General features: G+C 47.6%; 1 protein-coding gene across 7 annotated transcripts in view; it reads left to right on the top strand.

The window, feature by feature from the left end:
• SUGP2 (SURP and G-patch domain containing 2) overlaps positions 1–12,624 on the top strand; it is a 30,833-nt gene extending 18,209 nt beyond the window's left edge. For 3 of the 7 annotated variants that reach the window (XM_084884352.1, XM_084884351.1, XM_084884350.1), the window contains exons 7-10: positions 2,580–3,085; positions 7,883–7,944; positions 8,984–9,120; positions 9,933–12,624. In XM_084884352.1, coding sequence (XP_084740478.1) covers positions 2,580–3,085; positions 7,883–7,944; positions 8,984–9,120; positions 9,933–10,053 — 826 coding nt within the window. In that variant the 3' untranslated portion in view covers positions 10,054–12,624. The remainder of the gene's footprint in view (positions 1–2,579; positions 3,086–7,882; positions 7,945–8,983; positions 9,121–9,932) is intronic. The other 4 variants (XR_014795064.1, XM_084884349.1, XM_084884348.1 and 1 more) reach the window with 4 other exon arrangements.
• Positions 12,625–13,196: the final 572 nt, after the last annotated feature.

The following is a 13,196-nucleotide window of genomic DNA, read 5'->3' as shown; positions in this document are numbered from 1 at the left end:
TTTTTTTTTTTTATTGATTTCAGAGCGAGAAGGAGAGAGATGGAAACATCAATGATAAGAATCATTGATCAGCTGCCTCCAGCATGCCCCCTACTGAGGATCAAACCCACCACCCAGGCCTCCTGATTCATAGGTTGACGCTCAGCCACTGAGCACACCCGCTGGGCTCACTGTATACTTTTTTTTAAAATATATTTTTATTGATTTCAGAGAGAAAGGGAGAGGGAGAGAGAGATAGAAACGTCAATGATAAGAGAGAATCATTGATTGGCTACCTCCTGCACGCCCTCTCACTAGGGAAGCTAAGCTTGAGTCTGGCGCCTTAGACCACTCGGCCATCCTGACACATATGCCCTCTCACTAGGGATCAAGCCCGCAACCCGGGCATGTGCCCTTGACTGGAATCAAACTTGGGACTCTTCAGTCCACAGCCAATGAACGTTCTATCCAGTGAGCCAAACTGGCTAGGGCTTTTTTTTTTTCTTTTCTTTTTTTCCCCCCATTGTATATTCTTCATACAGGTTCTTTATTAGAAATATGATTTGCATTTTCTCCCAGTCTGATTTGACTTCTCATTCCAGCAGTATCTTTCATATATATAATTTAATTGATTTCAGAGAGAGAGAGAAACATCAATGATGAGAGAGATTCATTGATCATCTGCCTCTTGCACACTTCCCACTGGGAATCGAGCCCACAATCTGGGCATGTGCTCTGACCGGGAATCGAATCATGACCTCCTGGTCCATAGGTTAATGCTCAACCACTGAACCACATTGACCAGGCTCCAGCAATGTCTTTCCAGCAATGTCTTTTGGAGGGTAGAAATTCTTCATCTTTGCCCTTTCCTCTATTGGATTTTTTGAGCTTCATTTTTCTTGATTTTTTTTTTTTTTTAATATATTTTATTGATTTTTTACCGAGAGGAAGGGAGAGAGATAGAGAGCTAGGAACATCGACCAGCTGCCTCTTGCACACCCTCTACTGGGGATGTGCCCGCAATCAACGTACATGCCTCTTACCGGAATCGAACCTGGGACCTTTCAGTCCACAGACCGACGCTCTACCACTGAGCCAAACCGGTTTCAGCTTTTTTCTTGATTTTTTAAGAGCTCTTATCTGTGAGGTAATTGTATACATTTCCTTCTTATTTTGATGTTTATCTTTCACTCTGCCTATGGGTAGTTCTTCAGAAGTTCAGATTTATTAATTTGTTTTTCCTTTTATTACCCCTAGTACTGAGTCATAGAAAGAAACTCCTCACACTAAGGTTATGGACATTTATGTACTTCCTGACATAACTTGTATGGCTTGGTTTCTATGTTTATATTCCGATCTGTGTGGGGTTATTTGGGAGCAGGGGTTGCAGCATGGATCCAATTTAAATGTTGTTTTTTAAGCTTCCCAGTTTTCCCAACACCACATGTTGAAAAGACTCTTTTTTTGGAGAGGTTTGAGAGGCCCCCTTCATCAGATGCTGTTTCTAGCTCTTCTTTTGGTCTGTTTGTCCATCTATTCCTGGAAAAAGCATGCTTTTTTAAAAATTTTAGTTGACATTCAATATTATTTTATTAGTTTCAGGTATACAACATAGTGGTTAGACATTTATATAATTTTACAAAGTGATCCCCAGTAATTCTGGCACCTATCTAGCACTATGCATATTTATTACAATATTATGTGTTATGCTGTACTTTATATTCCTGTGACTAATTTGCAGCTACCAATTTGTACCTCTTAATCACAGTACCATGCTGTTTTAACGTAGAGGCATTGTACACCTTATAATATCTGGTGGAGCTAGTTCAGAGTTCTTCCAAATGTCTTTGCATATTTATTTTTCTCTGTGGACTTTAGAATCATCTTGTCCAGATCCAGAAACAAATGGTGCTTTTATTGAGATACTTTTCAACATTAATATGTTAACTAGGGAAGAAGTGACATCTTCATGAGGTCGAGTTGTCCTCTCCAAGAACAAGGGCTGTCTTTTCCTTGGTCCAAGTGTATTTTGTATCTTCCTGCATGTTATGGTTTTTCACACCAGCCAACCCTCTCCCCCAGCTGTGACTACAGTTCTAGGAGGTCCTTGAACTTGAAGACTCAGAGAGGCTTTATCGCCACCGTGTTTAAACAGATTCTGTGCAGAACACAAGACAGGCAGTTCCGTGGGTGACACGCTTCCTCCATCTTGTACCTGGAAATGTGAGAGGGACCATAGAGTCACAGAGAGCGCTCAGAGGTCCAGAAGGCTAGTGGCTTCACTAGAAAGGGATGGGTGAGGCCAGGTTGGATATCGGGGCTGAGTGTCAGAGCTCGTTCCAGCACATTTCCTGGTCATTGCTACATACCTTGTTCCTCTACCTCCCTCCCCTGAAAAGCAATTAGGCTTCACATTTTGGCTCCTCAAACTTTCTATCTCACTGCGAAGCTGCACCACCAGCCATAGGTGGTAGGAAGAGGTCAGGTTATTCACTCCCTGGTCCCACCCCCAGCTTCATCAGGTCCATTCAGACAGTTTCAGCAAATAAGAATGTTCAGAGAACTGTCGGATTAACCAATGTGTATCATCTTTTTCCCAGGTTTCTACAAGACCAAAATAGCTCAGCTTTCAAATTCTACCGAAAGAAGGTATTTGAACTGTGCCCATCGATTTGTTTTACATCACCTTCGCCGAACCTCCATGCCAGCGAGAGCGCCCTAGAATCCATGGAAGGGGAAGGAGAATTTGCTAATGAGCCTCCTCACCAGGAGGTTGAGCTGGAGAGCCTAGAGGTGATGCCTGAGGAGGAGGAAGAGGAGGAGGAGGAGGAGGAAGAGATGGAAGAAAAAGAGGAGGAAGATGAGGAGGAGGAGGCCCTCACTCCTGGAGGGCCCTCCAGGGCTTCAGGAGAAGTAGCTACTTCTGAGGGCTCCGAGGGCAGCTCCCCGACTGATGGCCTTCCAAGCGAGGCGGCTGAAGATGGCCCTGCTGGCACGTCTGGCCTGTCCCAGGCCTGCTTTCCCCGGAAGAGGGTCAGCAGCAAGTCACTGAAGGTCGGCATGATTCCGGCTCCCAAGAGGCTGTGTCTCATCCAAGAGCCCAAAGGTGAGTGCCAACATTGGTGCAGAACCCTGCATAGCCTTCAGCTTAGCACTTGAAGAGGAGTCAGTGGTACTTGGTTGTGGAACAGGTAGAGACATTGCCTGGCTGTTTTGAAAAATTTGCTGACCCTCAGCCACAAGATAACCAGCTGACCTGTTACCTCTCCACCTCTGATTCCACCCGCCCACCTGGACATTACCTCCCAAATCCTCCTCAACATAGGGTTCTTTGGTTTTGTGGGGGTTTTTGTTTGTTTTTGTGGTTCAGTGGGGTTTTTTTGTTTGTTTGTTTGTTTTTCAAATTTAATAACTCTTTATTGCTCAGGTTATTACAATTGTTTCTCCTTTTTCCCCTCATAGCTCCCTTCTACCCGGTTCCCACCCCACCCTCTGCCCTTACCTCCCCCCATTGTCCTCATCCATAGATGTACAATTTTAATCCAGTATCTTCTTGCACCCCCCACACCCTTTTCCCCCTAAAAATTATCAATCCACTCCCTTTCTTTGCCCCTGATTCTATTATATTCACCAGTTTATTCTGTTCCTCAGATTTTTAATTCACTTGATTTTTAGATTCACTTGTTGATATATATGTATTAGTTGAGCATAATTTTTATCTTTTTTCTTCTTCCTCTTCTTAAAGAATACCTTTCAGCATTTCATATAATACTGATTTGGTGGTGATGAATTCTTTTAGCTTTTTCTTATCTTTGAAGCTTTTTATCTGCCCTTCAATTCTGAATGATAACTTTGCTGGGTAGAGTAATCTTGCTTGTAGGTTCTTGCTATTCATCACTTTGAATATTTCTTGCCACTCCCATCTGGCCTGCATAGTTTTTGTTGAGAAATCAGCTGATAATCATATGGGTGCTCCCTTGTAGGTAACTAACTGTTTTTCTCTTGCTGCTTGTAAGATTCTCTCTTTGTCTTTTGGTCTTGGCATTTTAATTATGATGTGTCTTGGTGTGGTCCTCTTTGGATTCCTTTTGTTTGGGGTTTTGTGCGCTTCCTGGACTTGTAAGTCTATTTATTTCACCAGGTGGGGGAAGTTTTTGACATTATTTCTTCAAATAGGTTTTCAGTATCTTGCACTCTCTCTTCTTCTGGCACCCCCATAATTCTGATGTTGGTACGCTTGAAGTTGTCCCAGAGATTCCTTACACTATCTTCAACTTTCTGGATTCTCTTCTTTTCTTGCTTCTCTAGAAGAGTGTCCTTTGCCTCTTTGTATTCCAAATCTTTGACTTGATTCTTGTGTTCTTCTAGTCTGCTATTGGGTCTCAGTATATTTTTTATTTTAGTCAGTGTATGTTTAATTTCTAGTTGGTCCTTTTTCATATCCTCGAGGGTCTCATTAAATTTATCGGCTTTTTCTAAGAAATTCTTGAAAAACCTTATAACTGTGGTTTTGAACTCTATTTCCAGTCTTTTGTTCTCCATTTCTTTCATTTGAGATCTATTTCCTTGTCTCGGCATTTTTGCTGCTTCCCTGAGTTGATAGGATGGCTTTGTGTGTTTGGTGTCCTATATGGCCCAGTTACCCGAGGTAGACACTCTTGGTCCTCCCCTTTGTGGACTGTGTGTACAGCCTTGTTGTAGTTAAGTCTTGATTGTTGTTGGTATCACTGGAAGGAATTGACCTCCAGGCCAATTGGATGTGAGTATCAGCTGTGTCTACTCTGGGATACCTTCTGTATTGGAGACAGTCTTATAGGATCAGACTTGCAAAATTGCAAAAGCGTCTGAGCTCAGCTTGGATGGGTTGGAGTCTCAAGGCTGAGCCAACAGTCTTGGCTTCCAGTCAGTCCTGCCCTTGTGCACGCGCCTCAGACCTCTGCCTTCCGCGGCTCCCCTGAGTTTTCTCCTGACAGTCCAGATTCCCCCTGCAAGAGCGTGGGTGCGCCAGGGGCTTGCCCGGAATTGGGTTGGGTCTCTGTAGTCTGGAGCTTCCAACTCCTTCCACTATGGAGGGCCGCGGCAATCTCTGCAGTCAGACTTCTCTGCGCGCACTCACTCGTGCACAACTGTAGACCCTGCCCACTACAGCTCCCGGCTTCCCTGAGTCTCCCAGTCTCTGAGTCTCCGGGTGCTTTTCTCTACAGTCCAGATTCCACCCGTATGAGCCTGGGTCCATGGGGTTTCGGATGGGGTTAAGGTTTAGTGCAGTCGGAACTGGGGTTCAGTGCAGCCGGGGGCTTCCTTTTCCCTCCCACCAACCAGGCACTTGGCTGCCCTTCCTCTCTGCTCATGAACGTCTCCCGACCTCAGCACTTTGCGGCTCCCCTGATCCGTGAGCCTCTCTCCTTCTTTCAGTTGTAGATTTTTTTCACTCAGCCAGCTTTCCTGTGGTTTTGGATGAAGTCCGTTCTGTCTTTTAGTTGTTGTTTTGAAATTGTTGTGCGAGGGGGCAGCTTAGGTGCTTACCTAGGCCACCATCTTGGTTTCTCCCTGGTTTTGTGGTTTTTAACCTAAAACAGTTCTAGTAGTTTTGTATACCACTGCCAGTGTTTGTGTGAAACTCACTTTTCCATTTGTCTAATGATAGCACTCTAAAGAGACTCTGCCGAGTAATCTTTGGCTTCTAGATCCCACATATTGCTCAGGGTCTCCCTTATTGCTCAGATTCCAGCAGGTTAGCCTTGACTATGGGAGAACTAGCCCGGGTCATCTCAGATGTTTGTTGCCCATGGCCTTGGGGGAGAAGGGGTACCCAGCCTTCTGAGCCAAGGAAGGCCGGGGTTATGACACTTGCTTTGTGACAGTGAGGTGGGAGGACATGGGACGGGGCTGGTCTCATGTATCCATTAGCAGGAGCCATGTGCTCTGTGGAGGTCACTCCTGCTCTCCTGTGTTGAGTTTCTTGAGGGACAATTTTCCAGCAATAAAATGCATCTCTTTTAAGTGGACAGTTTGAGGAGTTTGGGTAAATGGCACAGGCATGAACCCATAGTATAGTTGAGCTGGAGCCTGTCCCCAGAAAGTGTCTACAGTCCCCTCTTCTATCCAGCCCCCAGCAACCACTGATTGTTTTCTGGCCTTGCCTTGTCTAGGCTTAGTAAGTGGAATGTTATTGTTTGTAGCCTTTTTATGGCCCAGGCTACTCCTCATGGCCCTACCCATCCAAGTGTCCGCACAGCCAAGCCTGGGCTGTGTTTCAAGTGTGGGACTGGTGCTGTGATACTTGTGTGTAAGGTGGCAGTGGTGGTAAACAGTGCCCCATCATTTGTCACCCATGTTGTTCTATGTTATTGAGACTGTCACATTTACACCCAGCAGTGTTAATATAGCTTCCCACTAACAGAACACTCCCATGGTTTGTGTTTGTTAATTTTGTCATTGCAGTGGATTGCTAACTGTTCTACTGAACTCTTACTGCAGGTGGTGGTAGCGTATCAGAATGCTTAAGTATGTCCTCACTGGGGGAAAGTGGAGTCCTTTCTATTTTGGAATTTCTCAGTTTTTGAATTGAGTGGTTGATGAGATTAAAAAAAAAAAAAAAGGGCCTGTTGATCTCCCCTTTGTCACTAAATAATAATAACAATAATAATGAGACTTGGAGCTTTCTAAAAGAAACACAATTGTTTTTGTTGGAAAGTTCTGTGTGAACTTTAATTCTTTAAAGTAGGATAGTCACAATGATGCCAGAGGGCATACATAGCATTGCACATAGTTCATTTGTGAAGCAAACTGTAGTCCTGTAGTCATGGAAGATGATCCACGTGTTTGGTCCTTAATCATAAACATGGGCATCTTATTTTTAAGGAGGTTCTCCCACAGCAAGGAGCCTCAGTTGAGCCCCTGTGTTCAGCTTCCATGCTCCAGGGTTACACAGTTCCTGAGAGGAGCTAAGCCAAGCACCTCCTTTGTGCATGTCGTAGACACTTCTGTCAGCTGAAAGGCTATTAGGCAAAATTGTAGAACCCTCATTTTCTCTCAAATATGGGAAAAGCACATATCCTATATAATAAAAGCCGAATATGCTAAGTGTCTGACTGATCAACCAGTTGCTATGATACGCACTAACCACCAGTAGATTAGCTTGCTGCTGAAGTTCAGCCGATTAGTCCTGGGAAAATGAGCCGGACACACCCTAGAGCCCTTTTACGTTCCCTCACTGGCCCCTATTGTGCATGGTGGAGTCCCTTGGCCTGGCCTACGGGGATCGGGCCAAAACCGGCTCTTAAACATCCCCCGATGGGTCCTGGGTTGCGAGAGGGCAGTCCTGAGGTGACACACGCCAGAATCAGGCTCCCTCCTCTCTGGTTCCCGGTATCACCCAAGAACCACCATTGCCAAGTGAACTCAGCTCAGCAGCTCCTGTGTTGAGCATCTGCCCCCTGGTGGTCAGTGCACATCAAAGCTACGGCCAGTCGCTTGGCTTTTATAAATACTATACTACAATAGAAGCCCAGCGTGCACAAAATTATGCGCAGTTAAGGTCCCTAGGCCAAGCCTGGCCTCCATCGCATGGCCTCTGCCGCCCTGTGATGCTATGTGAAGCTCCCCACCCCGGACCCCTCAACTGCTCCATGAGGCTCCGCAAAACTCGCTGCCACCCGGGTGACTGCTCCGCTAAGCTCACACCCACCCCTCAAAGCAGCCGCTAAACAGTCCCCAGTCCCGTCCCGCCGCCAAATCCGCGCCCCACCCCCCACCCAATGGTGAGCGGCTCGGGGGCCAGAGAAGGGGAGGACCTAGAGGTGCTCCATGCACTTCATGGTAACCAGTCGCCCGTTTGGTCGTGATGCCACCTAGCTCTTTACGTGGATTAGAACATAGATATACTTCTTTTGTCTTCCAGTTCACGAACCGGTTCGTATCGCCTATGACAGGCCTCGGGGTCGTCCTGTGTCCAAAAAGAAGGTGGGTTGACTATTTGTGAGTCCTCGTGTGAATTTGTCAGAGTCTCAAAGGACACCGTGGCTTGTGATTAAGCAGTACCCATGCTTCAGACTGGATGTAAATGTGCAAAGCACAACTGCCTTTTCTCTTCAGCGGCTTTTTAAAACAATATGTTCAGCTTTGTCCAAAGCACAGAAGGGTAGTCCATTTAACAGATAGTTGAGACTTGATATGTGCAATGGAATGGAGAGATGAACAAGTAATGTCTTGATCCTCAAGAGGTTCAGATTTAGTGGACTGTAATGTGTGTTTTTTTTTGTATTTTAATTTTATTAATCCTCACCCACATGCTTTAACTAGAAGCGGGGAGAGAGAGAGAGAGAAACGTCAATGTGAGAGAGAATCATTGATCAATTGCCTTCCGTACGTGCCCCAACCTGGGATTGAATCCACAACTCATGTATGTGCCCTGACCATATTCACCCAGCTGTTTTTTTCTGGGCCTGTGAGAGAGAGCATGACAGGCACCCCTTGTCATGTCAGTGGCAGGTTCCATCTCCTCTGTTCTTAGGTCATTTCCTGATGGTAGCTGGTGCCCCAGGGCTAGCAACTCCTGCCCATCATTCCCCTGGCCTTCAGCCTGCACTAGCCCTCCTGCACTGCTGTTTGTCCCTTTTTCCTGCTCCTCCTTCCTCTGCGTCCCTCCTTCAATGCCCTGCACATGGACTTCGGTCCATCATCCTGTCAAGACCCCCTCACCTCCCGTCTCCCCCAGATCCAGTCAGTATCTCATGCACTTGCTTACACACACCCACACACACCCACACACACAAACACACTCTACTTCATACCTCAGAGTGTGCTTCCCTTCCTGTCACTGAACTCGTAGTGCCTGTCTAGGTGTTTTGTCCCTTCTATCAATAGGTTGAGAACTGGGAAGGTGACCATGGCTTGACGGTGAGTATCCGGGGAGTCAGGGTGTCAGTGCCAGGCCATGCTGGAGGCTCTCGCTCTGGACACTTTGCTGTAACCCATGTATTGCACTCTACTCTTTCCTTAGAAACCCAAGGACTTGGACTTCACCCAGCAAAAGCTGACCGACAAGAACCTGGGGTTCCAGATGCTGCAGAAGATGGGCTGGAAGGAAGGCCACGGCCTGGGCTCCTGTGGGAAGGGCATCCGGGAGCCCGTTGGCATGTATGCATCAGGCACTGGGGCTGGGGAGGGAGGGAGGTGGTGTGCCTGTGCCTAGAAGAAGGGGCTTCCTTTGGAATTCTGGTCCTAAGTCCTCCCACCCGCAGCCCAATTCTTGGTTCCTCTCATGGTGAACTTGGTTTAAAGTTGGCAGTTTTTTGGGGTGTGTGGGTGAGGAGGTTGTTTTATTCTTTGTTTTTATCGAAGGGAGTCTTCAGATGAGATGAGAAGCAGACACTTCCATAGGCAATTGTTCACCCTGCTCCTTGCCGTGCTTGTGCAGATTTCTCCTGTCCAAGTACTAACCAGGCCCGACCCTGCTTAGCTTCCGAGATCAGACGAGATCGGGTGCGTTCAGGGTGGTATGGCCGAAGACTGCTTGTGCAGATTTCTTAAATGGCTTCTTGGCCCCTGGCATTTGGCCACATTGTCAAAAAGCTGAATGGTGATTCTAGGTAGTTACACCAAGAAGCCAAGAAGCACATTTCCTTTTCTGGAAACCCATTTGCAACCCTACCAGGGGCCAACCCTGTTAATTGGTTAAATCCACTAACACCCAGCAGGCATTTATTTCATTGATAACTAAGTTTGGCGCGGGGCGGGGGGGGGGGGGGGGGGGGGGCGGCTTTCTGCTGTAATCCAGGCTCCTGAGCATCCGCACAGGTGAGTGCCCTGTTCCTGTGGGATCACATCTGCACCTTCCCTCTCCTTTGCCGCCACATACTTCTGTCCATTCTGATTGCTCAAGCCATTTCCAATCTCTTGGTGGCCGGGTCTGGGTACAGGTGTGGCTAACTCTCCATTTTGCTCCTTAGGGGTACGGCCTCCGAAGGGGAGGGGTTGGGCGCCGAAGGGCAGGAGCACAAGGAAGACACGTTTGACGTCTTCCGTCAGAGGATGATGCAGATGTACAGACACAAACGAGCCAACAAATAGGTATGTGCATGAGCTGGAGCGCTGGGCGACCTGCCTAAGCTGGCACTTTGATATGCAGCGACGGTTCCTCCACAAAAGTTGGTGTCCCCCACACTCCAAAACCAGACCTCAACAACAAAAAAATTTTTGAGGGAAACAAAAGGAGTCTTTGGATGCGGATGTTGTCCCCCAACCTCTCACCTTCCAGGTTTGGCTGGAGGAGTGAGTGCCACACTCGCCAAGCACAGCTGCACGTGGCCTGCTTGCAGGGCCTCAGTCAGGACTCCCAGGCTGCCACAGGAGCGGTCTTGTGTCCCCCAAGTGTAAGGGTGACCTGGAAGCTGGCCGCAGAGGACAGTCTTCAGATCCTTTCCTTCTGAAGGGTCTTGGCCCTATGAATATCCTCATCTTTCTCCGCTCTTTTTAGTTTTCCTCCTCACTCATCATGTCCAACTCAGTTTTGAACAAAATTGTTCTCTCCTTAAATAGATGAAAACCATTGGTGAGAAAGATAAGCCTTGAAGCAACCATTATTCTAAAAACGCCACCTCTGCCCCGGATCCACCCTGGAGCCAGAGCCCAAGTCAGTTCGGTGTGTACATGAAAACCAATGTCTCTGCAGTTTCTGATGCAGAGATTCTGCTGGCTTTTCTTTTTCTTAAGGAAAAAAGAATGCACCACTTCCCATCTGCTTTTGCCTCTCCTCTTCTTCCAACTGCTTTGGGCAGCAAGTCCTCTCCGAGTCTTTTCTGGTTCCCACAGAAGGTGGTGCTGGCCTGGCACATTGCTCTCCAGAATGTTCTGTTAGCAGACTTGATACTGAAATGATTACCAATTGTGTCTTCTTATTGTTTCCAGAACTTAAGCGGGATGTAATCTGTACTCTGGCACCGCAGCCTGTCGGTGGAGCGCTGAAGCTCTGAACAAGTGGAGATACTTGATTCCATGAATGTGTTATTTATGGAGTCTCCTCTCTTAATTGCATCCCAAGAGACTTAACACAATTTAGCAACGGTGCCATACAGCTGTCTTCCGCGGGGAGCAGTCACGACACTGACGAAACTTTCCCCCAATGTTTAATTCTCTTTAGAATCCACAAAGAAAGCCACAGTTTGTGTTTTCTTTTTAAACCACATATGAGGTTTCCTACAAAGGGGTGGGGATAAACTCTTCCAGACTCTTCATTTTTTGCATGTGTGCAGTGGAAATAAGTGTTTTGTTAGGGCCCTTTTACAGAACTGGGAGGATCCTCTTGGGGTGGGCTTGCTCTTTCGAGGTATATGACTGCCACCCCTTCCAGCTTCTCCCTGTGCTTTGCAACTACATGTTAAATTCTCAGGCTGTGATAACCTCAGCGCTTCTTCCTAAAACAGCAGTGTGGCAGTTTTAAATATGTGCTAAAATCTAGATAACTTTGCGGTTCTGATGGTACATCAGAGGAACACAGCAGTGAGTTACCTTGTCAGCTGCTTGTGTTGGCTGCCAAGAAACCCTTGCATTCTCAGAGCACAGACCTCCCAATTATAGTCCTGCTTCTGTGCTTCTGTCTTATCGATGTCTGTCCTGCCGCTCACCATGGCATCTCACCTGCCTGGTGCCACCTCTCTACATGTCAGGTATAGCCAGATCTCTGCCTGCTTCTGATCACTTCTATTGCTTTGGCATCCAGCACAACTTTATGGCCATGGCAATGCTGGCGGTCCTTCAGCAGAGGCGAACCAGCCTGCAAGGGTGGTGTGTTTTGGGAGAAGCACACTGGAAGTTCACCTTCTACTCCTCTCTTTCCTAGTCCTTCCGTCAGCCTTCCATGTTGGCTGTGGGTTGGGCCACAAGATGGAATTCTGAGAGCGGCCTTGGTCACAAAGTACCTGTTGGCCTGAGTGAGACGGGCATCCCCCAGCACATTTCTCTTTCTCTTGGAGCGTAGCTCTGAACGTCATATTCACTCTAGCTAGTGTGTTCATCCTTGGCTTTCTCCACTTTTATTCACAAGTAAAATGCTTTAGGCATTCCCAGGATGTGAACCTTGTCCGCACAACCTCTTGCCACTCCTCCTGGGGACATGAACCTTTGGCAAGTATTAAAGGAAACACCTACTTCTTGAGCCTGCAAAGTCTTCTGAGCACTTACGTGACGTTTCTCCCGTGGAGTCAACATTGAGGCGTTGCAGGTGCCAGGGTGGAGCATGGTGGAGTGCCCTCTGCCAGCTGCTGGCCGGGGACCAGTGCGTGCTGGCCCCCTGTGCAGTCTTGCTCTCTCAGCAAAGGATGCTCTGCAGGGAACTTGTGAGTGCGTGTGCGGGTGTGTGGCCTTGTCAAAGTCACAGCGTCTTTTCTGTCATTCTAGTTCCAGGGTCTCTCCCGTGAGGACAACAGGCATCCGGAAAGTGCTAACTCGCCACTTTGGGTGCTTACTGTCTCTGGCTTGTTTCCATCACTGGAAATCAAATAGAGAATTTTAGTGTTTTTGGTCCTTGGTAAAACCTAGAAGACGTTTGTGATGTTACAAAATGCAAGTTTTGTTTTTGTTTTTAAACTAAGAAATTGTGAATGTTAATCACTTAGCAGTTGCAATAAATGTAGAGGAACCCGATCTTCCACGGTCTCCATTGATGTATTTATAAAGTCAGGCCATTGGGGTACATGATAGATGTGGTGCCTACAGGAACCGGATCATAAACACCCTGCCTCAGGGCCTGCCTCTGCCTGCCGGGGTGGGAGCCTGGTCAGTAACTGGGAAAGCCCCGAAGGTGCGGAGACGAGGGCAGGCAGTGGTCAGGACCCAGTACGTCGGGGAGCAGGCAGATTCTCTTGGGGAAGGGGGGGAGTGCGAGGAACAGAAACTTACCTCTGAGAGGGTGTTGTGATTTGGGAGCCCTGTCTTAGCTGCCCCGAATGTCCCCCACCCCCACAAGGCCTTGCGGACTCCCAGGGTTGGGGTTCTAGCTGCCAGAGATAAACCAAGGTGCAGTTAGACCTCCCCCTGACCAAGAGGCCAACTTCTGGGTGTCTTCAAAGCTCCCTGCTATTCCTATGTGCTGGCAGCCTGTGTCTGATTCCTCTACCCGCTACCCCTGGCCCTTCAGGTTGGGGGAGAGGGCAAAGATCACAGCAGGTGGGTGAACACATGGGCCTGCGGGGCTTCCACCTGAGCATGGCACAGGC

The sequence above is a fragment of the Pipistrellus hanaki genome (assembly GCF_964339955.1).
Source record: "Pipistrellus hanaki genome assembly, chromosome: 5".
Taxonomy (NCBI): domain Eukaryota; kingdom Metazoa; phylum Chordata; class Mammalia; order Chiroptera; family Vespertilionidae; genus Pipistrellus; species Pipistrellus hanaki.
The sequence above is the reverse complement of the archived record's forward strand: the minus strand, read 5'-3'. Positions and strand labels throughout refer to the sequence as shown.